General features: G+C 44.9%; 1 protein-coding gene across 1 annotated transcript in view; it reads right to left on the reverse strand.

Annotated features, from left to right (window-relative positions):
• The window catches only part of atxn2l (ataxin 2-like), a 63103-nt gene that overhangs the window by 34503 nt on the left and 5363 nt on the right, over nucleotides 1–23237 (reverse strand). The window contains 9 exon segments of the mRNA XM_083650244.1: nucleotides 1–17; nucleotides 209–280; nucleotides 1472–1609; nucleotides 5614–5697; nucleotides 5931–6208; nucleotides 13813–14013; nucleotides 14800–14891; nucleotides 18530–18651; nucleotides 21851–22040. The exon segment at nucleotides 1–17 is cut by the window's left edge and continues 45 nt beyond it. Coding sequence (XP_083506370.1) covers nucleotides 1–17; nucleotides 209–280; nucleotides 1472–1609; nucleotides 5614–5697; nucleotides 5931–6208; nucleotides 13813–14013; nucleotides 14800–14891; nucleotides 18530–18651; nucleotides 21851–22040 — 1194 coding nt within the window.

Below are 23237 nucleotides of genomic sequence, written 5' to 3' on the forward strand. Positions count from 1 at the left end.
CTGCTGGACAGAGGGAACTGGTGGGGAGGGACAGAGTGAGAGAGATGTTTAATGCAGGATGGAAAGTATTGGGTGTTGGTATACGCAGTGGAAGTGGTCCCTGGGAAATGTGCTTTGGTACGTAGTGAGTTTGGGAACCCCTGCTGTAAAGGGTAAAGAAGCAGAAGTGGAAAGTGAGGAGGCCATGGAGAGAAAGAAGACCCTCTACCTTTGTTGCTCTTTCCTTCCTGTGGAGCAGCCAGGCTCTCAGTTCGCTCTTTAGAGCTGAGGATTTCATTCACTGAGAGAGAGAGAGAGGGAGAGAGAGAGAGAGAAAGAGAGAGAGAGAGAGAGAGAGAGAGAGAGAGAGAGAGAGAGAGAGAGAGAGAGAGAGAGAGAGAGAGAGAGAGAGAAGTGAAGGAAGGTTTTGGCATATGGGATAAACACATCTTGACCTTTTGAGCCAACACATGTCTAGTTAGCTGCTGTCTGCTCATTAACATTTATTTTCAATGTAGGGATGAAATGATTAGCGCTTTATTGATAAACCTGTGATCAATTCACATCTCGTGGCAAATAATCATATCCACACGTCAGACTGAGAGCAGGTGGATGAGAATCGACCAACAGGATGAGAAGCATTTTGTCACGAGTTTATAAGTCTGGAAGAAGGTTTAGCCGTGGACAGTGAGCTGAGTAGTAGGACAGTAGTAGGACAGTAGTAGGACAGTAGTAGGACAGTAGTAGGACAGTAGTAGGACAGTAGTAGGACAGTAGTAGGACAGTAGTAGGACAGTGAGCTGAGTCCTACTTTCAAAATGTCAGTACGTTAGCCTACATGTTTGTTCCTCTGCTTGGCTGCATTGTGTTAGTCACAGCAGCGCTACTGTTGTCTGATATTCTTCGAGCCACTACACAGCAGCATCGCCAGAGCCGGCCGACGCTATAACACGCTATAACACGCTATAACACGCTATAACACGCTATTACCAGAGTAATATATATATATATATATATATATATATATATATATATATATATATATATAATATATTATTATTATTATTATCAATAAAACATTTATTTTAAATTTTGATTATGGAAATGTATTCACTCATGTTTATACCATACTCTCGTGTTTTCCAGTTTCTTATATAGTGCATGCATCAGGACTTTTTATACCTTTCCTTTATTTTTATACCCAATACCGTATATATTTCATATTTAAATTGTTCTTCTTTTCAGCTTTTCTGTTATGTCTGCTGTAGTTAATATAATCTCATACTTTTAATTTATTACATTTTACAAAATGAAAGGTCTGTTTTCCACCTGTGACTACTATCAATATTTTGGACATCATACTGTAAACACAGAGGAATAAACAGAGTGAGGTGATCATACTGTAAACACAGAGGAATAAACAGAGTGAGGTGGTGACTTTTCACTTTGTTTTAGGCTCTTTTTGTGAAAACTGTCAAAGTAACGGTCTCACCATCAACAGGGAAGAGTGGGGTGGGGCCGGAGGGCTTGGTCGCTGCTGGAGTGACAGGGGAGGGGGCGGAGTCCAGGTGGGTGGGGCCAAGCAGAGGCAGGGCCTGGGGAGGGGCATCTGGTTTCGGAGAGCGAGTGACTGAAGGGTAGAGAGAGAGGGGGCGAGGGAGAGAGAGAGAGATGTTTACTTTAGCCAGCCATAGTTAAAGACCCCCTAAACTTTAGGGGCCCTAACATGACTTTAGGGCCTAAAGTCATGTTTCAAGATGTGTATAAAATACTCGACTTTGAAGGACAAGTTGAGTCTGATGGTTTTCCCCCACAAAAAAAGGTTAAAATATATTGTTAAAATCCTTAAAATGACATCCGGCTTCTGGCTCATTAAAAATCCAAAGCAACCAATCAGGGTTATCTAGAACCTATCTAGCCAATCACAGCAGACAACACGGGCTTTCAACACATTCTCACTCGTGACAAAGTGACGAGTGCAGTATATGACGAGTTGGGAGTGAGAATGTGTTGGGGCTTTAACTGCTGAATACTGGACAGTGATTGGCTCCAGGATTCGTGATGTCACGAATCTTGCTTTTTGAAAACGGCCTTCAGTGAGCTGAGCTCAGAGAAGTTTCCACTTTCAGCAGATGACTGTGAATAATAGTGTCAAACTCTGCAAAGGCACCATTCTGCACAGTGAAGCTCAGACATCCAACTGAAGAAGACAGAAGAAAAACACATTTTTGACGGTAGCCAGTCACCTACGTTGCGCTAGCCAATAAAAGACTTCCGGTGGATGATTTTCAAAGTAAAAGAATGATTCTGCACAAGTAGAGCGCACACAGAAGCCACCGAGAAAGATTTTTTTTTGCACATCAAAAACAATAAGCTAAGCATTTAAACAAAGCTATACAATAGAAATGATGTTTCTGGATGACAATAATAACATTGAGAACGTTCTTCTCAGTATCTAAATGGTAGCTGGGCCCAGAACAAGACTTCCTGTCAATGTTTCCCCCCCCCCCAAAATAAGATGAATGTAAAATGTCTGGTCTGACAATTGCCAGTTGTGGCACATTTGACAGTAATCTACAGGTGCATTTTAAGTTCTTTGAAGTAAGAGTAGAAGTCAGCAGCACAAAAAAAGAGAAAAAGAGAAATCTCTATATTGAGCAAAATATTTAAAGGGACAGCGTAGCTATTTCATGATGGTCTTGTGATTTTGGGATAGAGCTAACTGTGCTAACTGTGCTAACTGGGAGAGATGTAATTACAACAATAGAAGTTGAAGAAAAGGCACCGTGAGGCTACACAGAGGGGTGGGCTCCTTTTAATGTGACAAATACACATCTTATATTATTATATTATTAACACACACACACACACACACACATACTCAGCCTCACAAAGTTATTGTGTATGAATGTGAGTATTATTATAATAACATATTTTATTCAATTCAAGTACATAATTAAATAATTATTTTCTAGGGCTTTCTTACTTGATTTTCCATTATATCCTTCATACTTTTGCCACTGAGACCCATCCACATTAACTCATTGAGTGCCAATGACGACTATAGTCGTCAATTGCGTTTTTTGACGGTGGGACGTGGATCAAAGCCAGATCCATCTCCTGTGAAAGTATGGTGGATGTTGAATGTGTAAAAGCTATTTTACGGACCCATTAGGTGGCGACAGTGCTCTCCAGATTACAGAAAGGCGAGGAAAAAACAGAGAAGAAGTCATGGGGAAACGGAAATCGCATCCGTATGCATCGATATGCATGAAGCATAACGTTAGCTGTGCCTGCAGCAGCCAATCTGCTGCCACAATTGAGCCCCGCCGTGTCCGCTGCGATAGCCCATCCGCATGATTAGTTGTGGAGTTGTTATTATTCTCAACTGGAAGCATGGGAGCCGGTGACAAATACACGCGGAACGCTGTAAAAAAGCTGGATGTAGCGCACTTTTCAGTACAGAGCAAACGCAGCAGAGAGCCACCAGAGACACTCCCACGGAGGTGGGGTTTGCAGTTGAGCGGGGTGGGGCACACAGGGCAGCATACAACACTGACCCAGACAGACCCAGACAGCAGGACAGGATTGGCAAACGCAAGCTAAAATATCTGATGCCCACCAGGCCAGCAGTAAATCAAGACGAAACGATTTCAGACGGACAAGCCCGTCTGACAAGCCCGTTAAAACGACGATTTCAGACGGACAAGCCCGTCTTTTATTGTCACACGGTTACACATCAACACATGCACGGAGGGCCACAAACACACACATGCTGACGGTGGCCGGTGAAATTTGTCCTCTGCATTTAACCCATCCTGGCTTTGTCCTTTCCTCCGGGGGGCAGGCCAGGAGCAGTGGTCGCTTTATCGTACAGCGCCCGGGGACCGACTTCGGATGTTGTCGTCACTGGTCGGATGACGATGACGATCTGATCTTCTGCATGTTTTTAATGGGGGGGGGGGGGGGGGGGTTATATACGGAGGAACCCCCCTGGGGGAGCACGGGGAGAACATGCAAACTCCACACAGACGAGATACCCCACCTGGGCAGTAGGCACTGAAGATATGGGGGGAACACAACCACAGCGCCCGCAGTGTCCCAGGCGAGAATCGAACTCAGGACCTTCTGACTGCGAGGCGACAGCTCTACCACTGAGCCACCGTGCCCCTTGCTGGTGCCCCCAGACCAGCAAGAAGCTGCAACCAGCAGCGCACGCAGGGGCCAGCGCTGCTGGTTGCAGCTAAAAAATATTATTTTGCCAAACAAAATTCCTTTGTTTTCACTGTTTTATTGAAGGAAATTATTTTTGAGGTGTGACTACATCAGAAAATATTAGCTTCAGAGTCAGTCATGTGCTTGAAATGCTTCATTTCACAAAAGGCTAATTATCTCAGCTTCTAATTTGAAACGTCTCTTTTTGCTGAAATCAACCTATCTTCTCCGGCTCATAACTAAAGAACGGAAAATGATATCAATAAACTTTTTCTTGCTGATGATAGAAGAGAGTTTCATCGTTCTTTGGGCGTGTTCGGTGTTTACATAGTAATATCACACAATATTCTGTGGGCCTCGAGAAATCACTGAAAACGCTCTGAAACTCTGGCACTGGGAGCATCCGTTTTCCAAAAGTGGCTGGCACTCAATGAGTTAACAATGTCGCTGCCTTACTTTTTACATCTTACTTTTTACATTTTTATATACTTCTCCTTTCTCTTTCTCTCTTTCTCTCACTGTATCCTCCTATATGGACTTGTCTGTTGCTCATCACCCCCCATGCGACCTATGTCTGATTTGTGTGCTATCAGGTAGACTTACTGTTTTGTTAGTTTTCTGTTTTGTCTGTTTGTTTGCTTTGTTGTTGTTTTAGTTTTCCTTCTGTTTGTGCCTTTGTCAGTTTGAGATTGTATATGAAAAGGTTGTGCTCCAGTCTGTGACTTGTGCACTCCAAGAAAAAAGAGAGAAGAAATGTCACTGCTCTGTGTGTACCTTGTATATAATTTTGCAAAATTCCGATCTCAAATAAATATATTATAAACAAAAAAACAATGTCGCTGCCTGCTACAACCAACGCGTCAACGCTTTTCCGCGCCGGCCATATGCTAGGTTTCCACCTAGCTTTGTGCACCCTGAGTCTCTGTGTGTGTGTGTGTGTGTGTGTGTGTTCTGCCGTGCGTACCTGTGGGTGCTGAGTCTGTGTGTGTGTGTACATGTGTGTGTGTGCTCTGCCGTGCGTACCTGTGGGTGCTGAGTCTGTGTGTGTGTGTATGTGTGTGTGTGCTCTGCCGTGCATACCTGTGGGTGCTGAGTCTGTGTGTGTGTGCATGTGTGTGTGTGCTCTGCCGTGTGTACCTGTGGGTGCTGAGTCTGTGTGTGTGTGTGTATGTGTGTGTGTGCTCTGCCGTGTGTACCTGTGGGTGCTGAGTCTGTGTGTGTGTGTGTGTGTGTGTGTGTGTGTGTGTGTGTGTATGTGTGTGTGTGCTCTGCCGTGCGTACCTGTGGGTGCTGAGTCTGTGTGTGTGTGTGTGTGTGTGTGTGTGTGTATGTGTGTGTGTGCTCTGCCGTGTGTACCTGTGGGTGCTGAGTCTGTGTGTGTGTGTGTGTGTATGTGTGTGTGTGCTCTGCCATGCATACCTGTGGGTGCTGACTGGGAGGCTGGGGTGCGCAGGGTCCGGCTGGTCTGAGGCCTCTGGGATTTCGGGGAGGTCCTTGACGCAACTGAGACAAAGAGACGAGCAGTTAGAACAGGCACACACACACACACACACACACACATACATACACACACATACATACACACACAGACACACACACGCGTCGTGACCCCGCCCCCCTGCATGGTGACCCCGCCCCCCTGCGTGGTGACCCCGCCCCCCTGCGTGGTGACCCGCCCCCCTGCGTTGTGACCCCGCCCCCCTGCGTTGTGACCCCCCCCCCCCCCCCCTGCGTACCTCCGTTGACAGAGGAGCGCGTGCTGTCAGACAGGGCCTGTGGATGGGAGAGTGAGTGAGGGAGCGTGTGATTGGAGCAGGGCGGGCTGCTGGCGGCGGGGGGGCTGGCCTGCGTCTGGTGGGGGGAGTAGGCCGTCCTGACGGACAGCGGGCTGCTCCTATCAGAGCCGGGCGCAGAGTGTCTGGAGCCGCCCGGAGCTCCCCGGCCGGAGGCTCCGCCCCTGCCAGAGAGGCCGATCTCCCGGGCCCTCTGGGGGAGAGGGATGTATTTACCTTCCCTGGAAGACAAGACAGAGAGAGTGAGTCACAGGCCGGCTGGGACCAGCTGTGGCACGGCCAAAGTTCTTCAAACAGACAGAGTACACATTGCCAGATAGATAGATAGATAGATAGATAGATAGATAGATAGATAGATAGATAGAGAGAGATATACTGTAGATAGATAGATAGATAGATAGAGAGAGAGAGAGAGATAGATAGATAGATAGAGAGATAGATAGATAGATAGATAGATAGAGAGAGAGAGATAGATAGATAGATAGATAGAGAGAGAGAGATAGATAGATATAGATAGATAGTCAGACAGACAGACAGATAGACGGATAGATAGATAGATAGATAGATAGTCAGACAGACAGACAGACAGACAGATAGATAGATTAGATGGCAGATTTCCAGGCCTCTGGAAACTTTCCTTGTGATATTGAGAGGTTTGTGATCTTGGTGATGGGATTAGTTAACGGTGAGCTAAGTTCTTTAAGCATTGTTGTCATGTGTGTCCATCCCAAATGCATCCTTTGCTTTTGATGGTTTCACTGATCTGATCCAGGGACATTCCTGAAGGTTGAAGGCTGCCTCCACTGTGTTTGTTCCACACACAACATGTTCAGCAGAGAAGCTCTGTCCTCCACTGTGTTTGTTCCACACACAACATGTTCAGCAGAGAAGCTCTGTCCTCCACTGTGTTTGTTCCACACACAACATGTTCAGCAGAGAAGCTCTGTGCAATAGCAGCCACAGAATCAACAAAGTAATGCTACTTTAGCTGGCTCCTTTGTCAGGTTTCCATCCACATTAAGTTCAGTTGGTTTTCCTGCTATGTGATTTTGCCCCGTAAGCTTTTTTAACTGATTCCATATTATAGTCACAATCATCTTAGCGCCTTTACTACCTTATTCCTTAACATGGTGAAGTTGTATTTGTCATGGAACAATTTTGTCCTAGTGGCCATTTTTAAAGAAAGATCCCGTTCTTTCATACGTTTTCAAATGATTAAAATATTTTGATTCAATTCATGAGTCTGCGATCGATATGTGCCCATTTAACACAATCAGCACAATAGCTACCAAATGTAATACCTCATCAAATGGCGAGTAAGACTTTTAATACTTTCTAAGGGCCTTCATTTTCCCTAAATTGATTTATCAACTTTCAATACTTTTCAAGATCCGGCGGATGCTGTGGAAATACATGGTTGCTACCAATAGATGCCTTACATCAGTGATACGCAACTCACGGCCCGGGGGCCAGATGCGGCCAGCGATAGGGTGCAGAGTGGCCCCCCGACCATTTTCTAATTCACAATTAAAACTAACGTGAAATAAAGTTTGACTGAGCTCCAGCTAAATTGTCAAATAAGGCCGTCTGCTCGCCACCCAGGCACTTACTTAACTTAACTTAACCTAACTAACTTAACCTAACTAACTTAACCTAACGAACTATCCTGTGTGCACAAAATTATCAGACTAAACTCTGGCTGACACCCCAAAAACCTACAATCCGCTACAGAACAAAATTACATTAATGTTTGTTTATTAACTGGCCCCTGGCCTCCTATCATTTTCCAAAAGTGGCCCCCGGGCAAAGCAAGTTGAGTATCCCTGCCTTACGTCTTCTAGTTTCATATCATAAGTATCTTCACTCTAGCTTTAAAAATGACAGTATTGTTGGCCGCAGACCGCAAGCCTATTATTCAAATTTCAAGCTGGTATCCCAATAGTGATGACCTGTTGACTACAGAGACACTGCCCTCAGCGCTGACACACATGCACTGTTTCAGCAGTTTCTCACTGAGCTCACTTCTGATTTGGAGTTATTCCGTTCCCAAAACGGCTCCAGCAGAAGTATCTGCCTAAATGTCTGAATTGGTTTTAATGTTGATTTGATGTCCTCTTCTAAATACCTTCCTTATGTTTGACTCTTTGATGGTGTACTGAACTCTACGGGTTTAACCAGGGGTGGGCAATTATTTTTCATGGGGGGCCACATAAGAAACCCAGATTGTTGCCGAGGGCCGAACAAATATTGTCATGCCGTAACCCAGGGATGGGAAACTTTGATGATAGAGAGAGCCACAAAAAAATGTCCTCGCTCCCAGAGGGCCAGATTTTGCTGGGGGCCAAACGGCGCCAGCGCAAAAAAATTGCGGCATTTGAAGGCAGGTTTAGAGGAATACCTCATTTTAAATTAACAGTTGTGATGTCATTCCTATGTCATTCCTATTCAGGTGCGGTGGTCGACGCCCAGTTATTCCAGCCTGATGAAGACCCTGTGTGGTTGAAACACGCGTAGCGTTTTGTTTGCCCGTGTACCCCTTTGAAGATATATTCTGTTTGTAACACTGCTGTGTACACGAATATATTACTTCGGGATTAAATACTACTTTTGTAAAATTCAAGGAGCTCCCTTCTCAATTTTGTTTAGTACTTTGCCTGCTAAGCTGCCTTGGTCCACAACTCTGTGCTCCCTCAATTCCTATGTCATCACCTGCTCTCCCTGCAGGGCTTGAAATTAACTTTTTTGACCACCTGCCAATATGGCTGCTAGATTTTAAAATGACCAGCCAATTAGAATTTCCACTAGCCAAAATGTTTTTCTTAAATGTAGAACAGTCATTTCTTACACATGAGATTACTTTTAGCCTTTTAGCCATAAAGATTATTGAAAGATATTCCATATTCCAGACTGAAATGTTATAACAGAAGTAGAGCATTGGCCAAAATTACACGAACATTTGGACACTTATTCTATTCAGCGGGTATCTTGCATGTTGCGTTCAGGTGCACTGTAAAAAAAAAAAAAAAAAAAAAATGCAATTCCAGCGCGGGCCGCACAGCCGTAATTTAATAGTATCCTTCTTTGCCTTGTATATTTTCTTAATTTTGTCTGATTTTTGCAAGGTATATTAAAAAAAAAAGTTAATTGGCCAAATCTTTGCCTATACTGTATATTCAAGAAAAATATCGGTATCGGAATAATATCGGTATCGGCAGATATCCAAATTCAGGTATTGGAATCGGATCGGAAGTGAAAAAATGTGGATCGGTGCATCCCTAGTAATATGTCTCTGACACACGATAAGAACAGCAGAGCTCTTTAAGGTGTCCAAACTCATCTCTCTCCTTCTCTCTCTCACAGACACACATGTGTGTGTGTGTCTGTGAGAGAGAGAAGCACCGACACACATGTGTGTGTCTGTCTGTGAGAGAGAGAAGCACCGGCACACATGTGTGTGTGTGTCTGTGAGAGAGAGAAGCACAGACACACACACACATGTGTGTGTCTGTCTGTGAGAGAGAGAAGCACCGACACACATGTGTGTGTCTGTCTGTGAGAGAGAGAAGCACCGACACACATGGTGCCGGTGCTTCTCTCTCTCACAGACAGACACACACATGTGTGTCGGTGCTTCTCTCTCTCACAGACAGACACACACATGTGTCTGTGACAGACAGACATGTCTGTGACAGACAGACACACACATGTGTGTCTGTGCTTCTCTCTCTCACAGACAGACACACACATGTGTGCCGGTGCTTCTCTCTCTCACAGACACACACATGTGTGTCGGTGCTTCTCTCTCTCACAGACAGACACACACATGTGTGTCGGTGCTTCTCTCTCTCACAGACAGACACACACATGGTGCCGGTGCTTCTCTCTCTCACAGACAGACACACACATGCGTGCCGGTGCTTCTCTCTCTCACAGACAGACACACACATGTGTGTCGGTGCTTCTCTCTCTCACAGACACACACACACACATGTGTGATGGTGCTTCTCTCTCTCACAGACACACACACATGTGTGTCGGTGCTTCTCTCTCTCACAGACACACACACACACATGTGTGATGGTGCTTCTCTCTCTCACAGACAGACACACACATGTGTGTCGGTGCTTCTCTCTCTCACAGACACACACACACACATGTGTGATGGTGCTTCTCTCTCTCACAGACACACACACACACATGTGTGCCGGTGCTTCTCTCTCTCACAGACAGACACACACATGGTGCCGGTGCTTCTCTCTCTCACAGACACACACACACACATGTGTGATGGTGCTTCTCTCTCTCACAGACACACACACACACATGTGTGCCGGTGCTTCTCTCTCTCACAGACACACACACACATGTGTGTCGGTGCTTCTCTCTCTCACAGACAGACACACACATGCGTGTCGGTGCTTCTCTCTCTCACAGACAGACACACACATGTGTGTCGGTGCTTCTCTCTCTCACACAGACACACACACACACATGTGTGATGGTGCTTCTCTCTCTCACAGACACACACACACACATGTGTGCCGGTGCTTCTCTCTCTCACAGACACACACACACATGTGTGTCGGTGCTTCTCTCTCTCACAGACAGACACACACATGCGTGTCGGTGCTTCTCTCTCTCACAGACAGACACACACATGTGTGCCGGTGCTTCTCTCTCTCACAGACAGACACACACATGCGTGTCGGTGCTTCTCTCTCTCACAGACACACACACACATGCGTGCCGGTGCTTCTCTCTCTCTCACAGACACACACACGTGTGTCGGTGCTTCTCTCTCTCACAGACACACACACACATGCGTGCCGGTGCTTCTCTCTCTCTCACAGACACACACACGTGTGTCGGTGCTTCTCTCTCTCACAGACAGACACACACGTGTGTGTCGGTGCTTCTCTCTCTCACAGACACACACACACACGTGTGTCGGTGCTTCTCTCTCTCACAGACAGACACACACGTGTGTGTCGGTGCTTCTCTCTCTCACAGACACACACACACATGTGTGTCGGTGCTTCTCTCTCTCACAGACACACACACACATGTGTGTCGGTGCTTCTCTCTCTCACAGACAGACACACACATGTGTGTCGGTGCTTCTCTCTCTCACAGACACACACACACATGTGTGTCGGTGCTTCTCTCTCTCACAGACAGACACACACATGTGTGTCGGTGCTTCTCTCTCTCACAGACAGACACACACATGTGTGTCGGTGCTTCTCTCTCTCACAGACAGACACACACATGTGTGTCGGTGCTTCTCTCTCTCACAGACAGACACACACATGCGTGTCGGTGCTTCTCTCTCTCACAGACAGACACACACATGTGTGCCGGTGCTTCTCTCTCTCACAGACAGACACACACATGTGTGTCGGTGCTTCTCTCTCTCACAGACACACACACACATGTGTGTCGGTGCTTCTCTCTCTCACAGACAGACACACACATGTGTGTCGGTGCTTCTCTCTCTCACAGACAGACACACACATGCGTGTCGGTGCTTCTCTCTCTCACAGACACACACACACATGTGTGTCGGTGCTTCTCTCTCTCACAGACAGACACACACATGTGTGTCGGTGCTTCTCTCTCTCACAGACAGACACACACATGTGTGTCGGTGCTTCTCTCTCTCACAGACAGACACACACATGTGTGATGGTGCTTCTCTCTCTCACAGACAGACACACACATGTGTGATGGTGCTTCTCTCTCTCACAGACAGACACACACACATGTGTGCCGGTGCTTCTCTCTCTCACAGACACACACACACATGTGTGTCGGTGCTTCTCTCTCTCACAGACACACACACACATGTGTGTCGGTGCTTCTCTCTCTCACAGACAGACACACACATGCGTGTCGGTGCTTCTCTCTCTCACAGACACACACACACATGTGTGTCGGTGCTTCTCTCTCTCACAGACAGACACACACATGTGTGTCGGTGCTTCTCTCTCTCACAGACAGACACACACATGTGTGATGGTGCTTCTCTCTCTCACAGACAGACACACACATGCGTGCCGGCCGGTGCGCGACAACAGTTTTACTGCTCTGGATGCTGCGCGGCTGCTTTCATGTCGTTGAGTTCTTTCTGCTTCGTCGGCGCTACAAACTCAACTATTATCGGTCTTTCTTCAATTAATCCAAGGTCTCAAAATGGAGGTAGCAGGTAGAGACAGGCTACAGAAACACTTCTTATGCCTTCCCATTTCTTTTAATTACCTCATGCGCTCTCAATTGGTCACGTAACCTACTCACGTTGCAGTAAAGTTGACAAATAGATCACAGTCGAGTCCACACAGAAAATCTGCGGTGGTATTAGTTTTATGGAGACTTCAAATAATAATATAATAATCCTTCCAAAATGTTTGTTTTGAGAGCACATAGGCTACCTCATTTGAAGTGTTTCTTTACTAGTGCAGCAGGTGCAGACGGCTTCAGACTCTCTGATTGTGTGTACGTGTGAGAGAGTTCACGTCTTAATAAAGGGTTACTCTGCGTGTTTCACTGCTCTAACTCAATTATGTAAGGGTTAATGCACGACGAGGTGTACATTATCACTTTTTAAGGGACGACGCGAGAGGCGTGAACCGTCCGAGGCGAAGCCGAGGATGGTTGCCTCCGCGAAGTCCCTTAAAAAGTGATAATGTACACCTCGAAGTGCATTAACCCGCTTATACCATGGTCACTTGCCAACAAAACAATAAGACCAGTCATTTATATTTCCATGTGTAATAAATAAAGCAATCTAAATGGCTAAATGTCTGTTATTCATACTGTAAATCAGTCTTCCACGAAATAAAATAGTCCCTCCCACCTCCACCAACCTCCGTTTTAAAGCCGACTCAAACGTTAACTTCATCACAGGAATGCAGGTTTAACGATGTTTTGCGTTCTACATTAAATGAAGACATTACCGTTTGGCTGCTTGCTTTATTTTGTATGATAGATACGTATTGGCCAAGTATATTAACATTTAAGAGCGAAGAGTTTCAGGAAGTGAAAAGTGCAGCTCTCTCTCTCTCTCTCTCTCTCTCTCTCTCTCTCTGTCTCTCTCTCTCAAAGGGCTCGCCCCCGCTCGTGCACGAGCCGAGGGAAATATCCTCTTTGTCGCCGAGAAGAGCCTGGTGACGCGAGGTTAAAAATCTCTGAAACGAAAATCAAAATTGTAAATAAGAGTTATTTTTGATAAACTGAGCACACAGGGGTGATTTAAATAGTTACTTTGACCGACTCCATTTTTTTCTCAACTTAGAAAATTGTCATATTAACCCTTAATGGGGGTATAGAGCTCAAACTGCTCTCCTGATAACACTGATGAAACTATGGCGCATTGATATGAATGGTGAACAGACCATTTAGCTAGGTGTCCATTATCACTGTACAATATCACAAAATAATGGACACCTTGCAGCCAATCAGAATCGAGTATTCACCCAGACCATGGTATAAATTATAATGTTGCTTTGTCACGTTCTGAGCCTGCCCCGGCCGCACCCGCCATATTTTCATAATTTGCCAACCCAGACCGCCTGCGGGGCGGGCCAGCCCGCGGGACCCGGCGGGGTCTGGGTGACCCGCGCATCACTACAGGTCGGTATAAAAGCTAGAATTATCAACCACAACATTTTCCATATTTTTTTCCAACTTCCCAAACTATTCAAGCCCTGGAAATGATCCAATTAATTGAGTTTTCCAGATGTTTCAGACCGGCATACCAGGAACCCTGGTCCTCTCTCTCTCTCTGCCTCTCACCTGCTGGCAGAGGAGAAGCCGGGCTGCGTCTCACCTGCTGGCAGAGGAGAAGCCTGGGCTGGCCCTGTCCTCTCGCACCACAGCGCTGTACTTGTCCTCCTCGCTCTTGCCCTCGTCGTTCTCCAGGGACACGCGGCGGCGGTACTGCACGCTGCCCTCGATCTCGTTGGCTAAGCGGGCCGCTCGCGCCTCGCGCTGCCGGTAAACGTCCGAGTTCCCTTTCTCCAAAGGCACGCTGCAGGAGACACCAACAACACACACGTCAGGAAGGTTGTTCTCAGCTGTGTGAACTGGAGAACTTCATGGCAGGAGTTAGAGTTATCAGGGTCAGACTGATATATTAGACAGAGACATTATTGTTGTTTTCGGGGGTTGTGCGGTGTTAGTGTGTTTATAATGTGGTACAGTATGTTTTCTGATGGACTTTTGAGTCGGCCAATACAAGTCGATTGATTATATGGAGGAGACTGGGCACTCCAACAGCGTTCTGCAGTCTATGGGGAGTTTGGAGTGAGAATGTGTTGGGGCTTTAACTGCTGAATACTGGACAGTGATTGGCTGCAAGATTCGTGATGTCACGAATCTTGCTTGTTGAAAATGGCCTTTTCAGGGAGCTCTAAGAAAGGTTCCACTTTGTGGAAACAGCTTCTAGTGTCAAACTCTGCACAGAGAAGCTCAGACATCCAACTGAAGGAACATGAAGAAAACCTGATTTTTGTCTTTAGTCTTTAAGCTTTTCTGAAAATCATGATTTTTGGCGATCACATTTACGCTTCAAAGACCATCAAAGTGGTGTTCATGTGAAGAGTATCTTGCTGAACTCAAATATCACAGTTTCATAAAGGTTGTTAACCACAGAGCTTATTTCAACATCTAACCTAAAACCCCATTGACCTCCTAACTTCCGGGTTGGCCTACAAAAATACAGCATCCCTGTAGTCTATTTATTTATTGATTGATTGATTGGTAAACTGATATATCAGTCTAAGCGTATTTGGGGTTGGGGTGTGGTAGGACTCACGTGTACATGGAGAGGCTGGAGTCGTAGGTGGACTTAACTCCGTACGTCTCCTCGTTAAACTTGAACATGTCATTGGCATCCCAGCCGTTTGACTGACAGACAGACAGAAAACATCAAAGATCAAAAGACAAGTCAAATGCATATGATGTGAGCTGGATTAGTATTACTGGTGGAGAAAGTGTAGCTGTCATCTTGATCAAAGTACTGTATGTGTCATCTTAACTGTCATCTTGATCAAAGTACTGTATGTGTCATCTTAACTGTCATCTTGATCAAAGTACTGTATGTGTAATCTTAACTGTCATCTTGGTCAAAGTACTGTATGTGTCATCTTAACTGTCATCTTGATTAAAGTACTGTATGTGTCATCTTTACCAGTGGTAGCCTAGCCTGGAAAACCATGAACTCAGAGTTTGTTTCGTTCTGCGGGACCGTCTGGCCTTTTCAGAAATTACAAAGTGCACACAGGCCAATCAGGCACCTGCCTCGTAGTTGACATCATAACCGGCCAATCAGGGTTGCGGCTGGCAAAACGGTAATGGCTGCCCCCGTGGCTCTCCGGCTCCCAAAGCAACGAGCAGCAACGAGAACAATTAAACAAGATCAGGAGTATTAATTATTATATGCCACAGCGGGGTTTCTCTGCGGCAAAGACGTTTTCACCGTTCTTCTGAGTGGATTTGGATTTGACTGGATCTGTCAGCTGATTGGCTGAAGGACTGGATTTGGCGACGCTGATTGGCTGAAGGAGTTGTCTGTCAAGGCAAGTACTCCCGCCCACTGAAATCACTGTGGACGGCTTGGAGTCCAGACTGATACGTAGAGCGAAACAGGATGTGAGATCAGGCATCAGGATGGTTTTAACCAGGCTATACCAGTGGCACCCCTAATGCTAACTCATGACACTGCCATTTGTAAAAGTCTGGGGGGTTGGGGTGGGTGGGGCAGTTTTTCTTCTTCTTCTTTTTGTAAAGTCAGACGTCATCCAGTTTAAATTCAAATGTCAGTGTGCCAGGTTTTTGGAGGCTGTCCGACAATCCTATGGAAATGTACTATTGCATCAAAGGCGGTGAATGTTCCATCACTGTGCAAACCTGTGTGGGATCCACTGGGCCTACATAAGCACACCTGACCTGAGCTTGTACTGACATGTGTGTCTGTGTGTGTGGGATCCACTGAGCCTACATAAGCACACCTGACCTGAGCTTGTACTGACATGTGTGTCTGTGTGTGTGGGATCCACTGGGCCTACATAAGCACACCTGACCTGAGCTTGTACTGACATGTGTGTCTGTGTGTGTGGGATCCACTGGGCCTACATAAGCACAACTGACCTGAGCTTGTACTGACATGTGTGCCTGTGTGTGTGGGATCCACTGGGCCTACATAAGCACACCTGACCTGAGCTTGTACTGACATGTGTGTCTGTGTGTGTGGGATCCACTGGGCCTACATAAGCACACCTGACCTGAGCTTGTACTGACATGTGTGTCTGTGTGTGTGGGATCCACTGGGCCTACATAAGCACACCTGACCTGAGCTTGTACTGACATGTGTGTCTGTGTGTGTGGGATCCACTGGGCCTACATAAGCACACCTGAACTGAGCTTGTACTGACATGTGTGTCTGGGATCCACTGGGCCTACATAAGCACAACTGACCTGAGCTTGTACTGACATGTGTGTGTGGGATCCACTGGGCCTACATAAGCACACCTGAACTGAGCTTGTACTGACATGTGTGTCTCTGTGTGTGGGATCCACTGGGCCTACATAAGCACACCTGAACTGAGCTTGTACTGACATGTGTGTCTGGGATCCACTGGGCCTACATAAGCACACCTGACCTGAGCTTGTACTGACATGTGTGTCTGTGTGTGTGGGATCCACTGAGCCTACATAAGCACACCTGACCTGAGCTTGTACTGACATGTGTGTCTCTGTGTGTGGGATCCACTGGGCCTACATAAGCACACCTGAACTGAGCTTGTACTGACATGTGTGTCTCTGTGTGTGGGATCCACTGGGCCTACATAAGCACACCTGAACTGAGCTTGTACTGACATGTGTGTCTGGGATCCACTGGGCCTACATAAGCACACCTGACCTGAGCTTGTACTGACATGTGTGTCTGTGTGTGTGGGATCCACTGGGCCTACATAAGCACAACTGACCTGAGCTTGTACTGACATGTGTGCCTGTGTGTGTGGGATCCACTGGGCCTACATAAGCACACCTGACCTGAGCTTGTACTGACATGTGTGTCTCTGTGTGTGGGATCCACTGGGCCTACATAAGCACACCTGACCTGAGCTTGTACTGACATGTGTGTCTGTGTGTGTGGGATCCACTGGGCCTACATAAGCACACCTGACCTGAGCTTGTACTGACATGTGTGTCTGTGTGTGTGGGATCCACTGGGCCTACATAAGCACACCTGACCTGAGCTTGTACTGACATGTGTGTCTGTGTGTCAGCAGGCAAGTGGATCATTTGTAGGCTACAAGAGGACACAACTGGAACATGCAAGTTACTGTAAGTGGAATGCAGCAGCGCAGCCACCTTGTGGCGGAAAACGGTATAGCAGCGACTACAAAATGAAATTGGCATCTCCCTCCAAGCCCTACAATGTGACTTTTAAAGAGCATGGTGCAGGTTTGCATTCATATGTGGGATTGGTAGCAATAGGATTCTCTTTTGTTCCCCCCCCCCCCCACACACACACACACACACAGCTGCATCTAGACTGTTTTTTGTAAAGCAGCTGGCACACGCCCCTGAAAACCTGCAAATGGAACATAACACCTGGCTGTGACGGTTCCTCGGATCATTATCCCCACACACCGAGGATCTGTTATCTGCCTGAGACCAGCCAGGAGTCGGGCTGCCTCAGCTGAGATGGTTGGTCGGAGGTGTGGTCTCTGGTCCTCCAAAATTATATTTCCAAATAGCCGTTATTTTGATAAACCGATATCATATTGGGGGTCTACTAATTATGTTTGTCGACTAAGATTATTAAAACTTCATAAAGTGCCATATTAACCATAGATATTAACTTTTATAGAGCCCAAACTAAACAGTTGGGTTGGGGGAGAAATCTCCTGCTCACTTCAATGCCGAAATGCATTCTGGGCAGTGTTGCCAGATGGTAAATGTTGAATTATGGTACCAGAGGGTACGATATCAATCCTTTTTGGAGGTAGATGATCATACGAACACGATAATTATCATACGTCTGGCAACGCTGATTCTGGGTTATGTGGGCCACGAAGGACAGAACAGTTGTATCATGTTTTGGAAAGTTTTCTGTTGTACAGGAAGTACAGTAGCCCGAGTGATGTGACAGCTGTTATTATCTGCCCAGTTGGCTTCTTTTTTTTTAGCACGGGCATTATATAATGCCACCTTTTTCTCCATATTTCTGCCCTGGGGACATGTTTTAATTTTGTTACTGTTTTTTTGGGGGGATTTTCATAAGAATCTTGAGCCTAAACTGTAAATTGAAAAAAGTTAAATAATAATAACCTGCAGCACGCTCTTTAATCAGGCAGTAATACCATACACCACCAGAAACAACTGGGGAAGGGTTAAAGGTATCAAAAATAGAGTCCCGCCAAACCCTAGTGTGTGTGTGCGTGCGTGTGTGTGTGTAGGTGTGTGTGTGTGTGTGTGTGTGTAGGTGTGTGTGTAGGTGTGTGTGTGTGTAGGTGTGTGTGTGTGTGTGTTCTCACTGCGTCTGCCTCCAGGTCGTAGTTGTCTCCGTTGCTGCCTCCTGCGTCCCACCTCTGCAGCACCTTCTCTCTGTGCTCCCCGTTCACCCGCACAGAGCTGATGGCCGTGTCTGTGAACGTGTCTACAGAGACACACACACACACGCACACACACGCACACGCACACACGCACACGCACACACACGCACACGCACACACACACACGCACACACACACGCACACACACGCACACGCACACACACACACACACGCACACACACACGCACACAAAGACCGCACACAGATGAATGATAAACAAAACAAATTCCTAAAGAGAAAGTTTGCTACAGCGCCATCTTGCATGAACTGCCACAAAGACAGCTTTATTCAATACACCTTCACACAAATACACATGCACACACACACACACACACACACACTTTGTGGTGTTTTGTATACTGTAAGTATACTGTATGTTCTGCTGGCAATGCACCGATACTTTGTCGTGTTTTGTATAAGTATACTGTATGTTCTGCGGGTAATGCACCGATACTTTGTGGTGTTTTGTATAAGTATACTGTATGTTCTGCGGGTAATGCACCGATACTTTGTGGTGTTTTGTATAAGTATACTGTATGTTCTGCTGGTAATGCACCGATACTTTGTGGTGTTTTGTATAAGTATACTGTATGTTCTGCGGGTAATGCACCGATACTTTGTGGTGTTTTGTATAAGTATACTGTATGTTCTGCTGGTAATGCACCGATACTTTGTGGTGTTTTGTATAAGTATACTGTATGTTCTGCGGGTAATGCACCGATACTTTGTGGTGTTTTGTATAAGTATACTGTATGTTCTGCGGGTAATGCACCGATACTTTGTGGTGTTTTGTATAAGTATACTGTATGTTCTGCTGGTAATGCACCGATACTTTGTGGTGTTTTGTATAAGTATACTGTATGTTCTGCTGGTAATGCACCAATACTTTGTGGTGTTTTGTATAAGTATACTGCACGTTCTGCTGGTAATGCACCGATACTTTGTGGTGTTTTGTATAAGTATACTGTATGTTCTGCGGGTAATGCACCGATACTTTGTGGTGTTTTGTATAAGTATACTGTATGTTCTGCGGGTAATGCACCGATACTTTGTGGTGTTTTGTATAAGTATACTGTATGTTCTGCGGGTAATGCACCGATACTTTGTGGTGTTTTGTATAAGTATACTGTATGTTCTGCGGGTAATGCACCGATACTTTGTGGTGTTTTGTATACTGTAAGTATACTGTATGTTCTGCTGGTAATGCACCGATACTTTGTGGTGTTTTGTATAAGTATACTGTATGTTCTGCGGGTAATGCACCGATACTTTGTGGTGTTTTGTATAAGTATACTGTATGTTCTGCGGGTAATGCACCGATACTTTGTGGTGTTTTGTATAAGTATACTGTATGTTCTGCGGGTAATGCACCGATACTTTGTGGTGTTTTGTATAAGTATACTGTATGTTCTGCTGGTAATGCACCAATACTTTGTGGTGTTTTGTATAAGTATACTGCACGTTCTGCTGGTAATGCACCGATACTTTGTGGTGTTTTGTATAAGTATACTGTATGTTCTGCTGGTAATGCACCGATACTTTGTGGTGTTTTGTATAAGTATACTGTATGTTCTGCTGGTAATGCACCGATACTTTGTGGTGTTTTGTATAAGTATACTGTATGTTCTGCTGGTAATGCACCGATACTTTGTGGTGTTTTGTATAAGTATACTGTATGTTCTGCGGGTAATGCACCGATACTTTGTGGTGTTTTGTATACTGTAAGTATACTGTATGTTCTGCTGGTAATGCACCGATACTTTGTGGTGTTTTGTATAAGTATACTGTATGTTCTGCGGGTAATGCACCGATACTTTGTGGTGTTTTGTATAAGTATACTGTATGTTCTGCGGGTAATGCACCGATACTTTGTGGTGTTTTGTATAAGTATACTGTATGTTCTGCGGGTAATGCACCGATACTTTGTGGTGTTTTGTATAAGTATACTGTATGTTCTGCTGGTAATGCACCGATACTTTGTGGTGTTTTGTATAAGTATACTGTATGTTCTGCTGGTAATGCACCGATACTTTGTGGTGTTTTGTATAAGTATACTGTATGTTCTGCTGGTAATGCACCGATACTTTGTGGTGTTTTGTATAAGTATACTGTATGTTCTGCTGGTAATGCACCGATACTTTGTGGTGTTTTGTATAAGTATACTGTATGTTCTGTGGGTAATGCACCGATACTTTGTGGTGTTTTGTATAAGTATACTGTATGTTCTGCTGGTAATGCACCAATACTTTGTGGTGTTTTGTATAAGTATACTGCACGTTCTGCTGGTAATGCACCGATACTTTGTGGTGTTTTGTATAAGTATACTGTATGTTCTGCTGGTAATGCACCGATACTTTGTGGTGTTTTGTATAAGTATACTGTATGTTCTGCTGATAATGCACTGATACTTTGTGGTGTTTTGTATAAGTATACTGTATGTTCTGCTGATAATGCACTGATACTTTGTGGTGTTTTGTATAAGTATACTGTATGTTCTGCTGATAATGCACTGATACTTTGTGGTGTTTTGTATAAGTATACTGTATGTTCTGCTGATAATGCACTGATACTTTGTGGTGTTTTGTATAAGTATACTGTATGTTCTGCTGGTAATGCACCAATACTTTGTGGTGTTTTGTATAAGTATACTGTATGTTCTGCTGATAATGCACTGATACTTTGTGGTGTTTTGTATAAGTATACTGTATGTTCTGCTGGTAATGCACTGATACTTTGTGGTGTTTTGTATAAGTATACTGTATGTTCTGCTGGTAATGCACCGATACTTTGTGGTGTTTTGTATAAGTATACTGTATGTTCTGCGGGTAATGCACCGATACTTTGTGGTGTTTTGTATAAGTATACTGTATGTTCTGCGGGTAATGCACCGATACTTTGTGGTGTTTTGTATAAGTATACTGTATGTTCTGCTGGTATTGCACCGATAAAATAGATATGACAATGCCTCATAATTCCTGATTGAAAAAACATGTTTTGTTTTGTTTGATTGGGAGGGGGAGTTAAATCCTTTCAGAATGTTATTTGCTTCTTGAGAAGGTTATGATTGACTTGTATAACCATCAATTTCAGGGGTCGGTGCAATTGGTTTCCAAATGTGAAGGATATTTCCACAGAGTTGATAAAGAATACAGACAGCAATGCAGTCATACAAAATAATGTTCTTTTTGAATGATTATTACCTTTCTGTTTGAGAGCCAGTAACGTGTGTAGCTGTCAGGGTACCTTTGATAGCGAAGCTGAGGTCCACGTCACGGCAGGTCATGGTGACCAGGTCAGCGGGGCTGAAGATCATGGTGTCTGTGATCTCCTCCATCTTGGGGAGTGATGACGGGCTTCCCCCTCCCCCCTCCTCTCCTCCATCGCTGGCAGCTCCCTCACTCCTCTTATGCACAGCGTCCACAGCCAGCTCACACTGTGGAGTCCAGTCAACCACAGTGAGTGTTACAGTGAGTAACCCACTGAATTATAGCCTGACTATCAGCCGATATTGGCCTATCACAGTCACAGATATATCAGTATCGGCATATGTTTGTCTGATATGCACTGATTTGTTTTTTCATGATTTCCTGCTCCACTGCTGCTCCACCCCCTCTGCCGATCTGGGGAGAGCCGTAGACTAGCACCATGCTTCCTCCGACACATGCGTAGTGGCCAGCCGCTTATTTTCACCTGACAGTAGGGAGCTTCACCGGCAGGACGTAGCAGGTGGGAGGATCACGCTATTCCCACCAGTTCCCTTTCGCACAACAGAAGCGTTTACTTTGTTGCCTTTTTGCATTTGGTTAGTTTACAAACCAAAGTCACACAGACTTCCAGAAGCTTGCAGTTTGCCCTCATTCATTTTGTTCTGCCAGCAGTACATTACAAAAGTCACATATTATAAGTAATATAATACTTTTAGCAGTAACTCAGTAATATAACTTACCAATAGGATTTCAGCAATATCATACCAGTTACTTTGTCAAGTAACACAAGTCTCAAATTGAGGTACTTTTTTTTATATCAAAGCTCATATTTAAATAAAGATACAATCATTTCCTAATCAAATTGTGTGTGACTGTTGAAGTTAAATTCAATACCTTTTAAGACCTTTTTTAAGACTTTTTCAAGACCTCAACACCACTTTCGTCACATCAACGATAAATGCACCGATCACAAGTAAATCACAAGTTCTATCACGATACAATATTATATAGATTATTTGGACAACGATGCGATATTTTCCGATATCACAAAGTCTGCCACGATACGATACCGATTCAATTCAGGGGTCTGTGATCGATATGGGATGATATCATACAGTATGCTCATTTAACACCATCAGCAATAATACTTTTTAAGGGTCTTAATTATCCCTAAATTGATTCATCAACTTGTAATACTTTTCAAGACCCCGTGGATACCCTGTTTTATGCAAATAACCACGAAAGATGACAATAACAAAGGAAAAGGATAACATTTAGAATTGTTGAGGGTTTACACTGACTTTTTTTTTTTTTTTTTTCTTATGTCATCCATTTTATGTGAAGCACTTTGAACTGCCTTTGTGTATGAAATGTGCTATACAAATAAACTTGACTTGACTTCAAACTGGTTTAAATTCTTTTTC

Source organism: Poromitra crassiceps (genome assembly GCF_964638095.1).
Source record: "Poromitra crassiceps genome assembly, chromosome: 13".
Taxonomy (NCBI): domain Eukaryota; kingdom Metazoa; phylum Chordata; class Actinopteri; order Beryciformes; family Melamphaidae; genus Poromitra; species Poromitra crassiceps.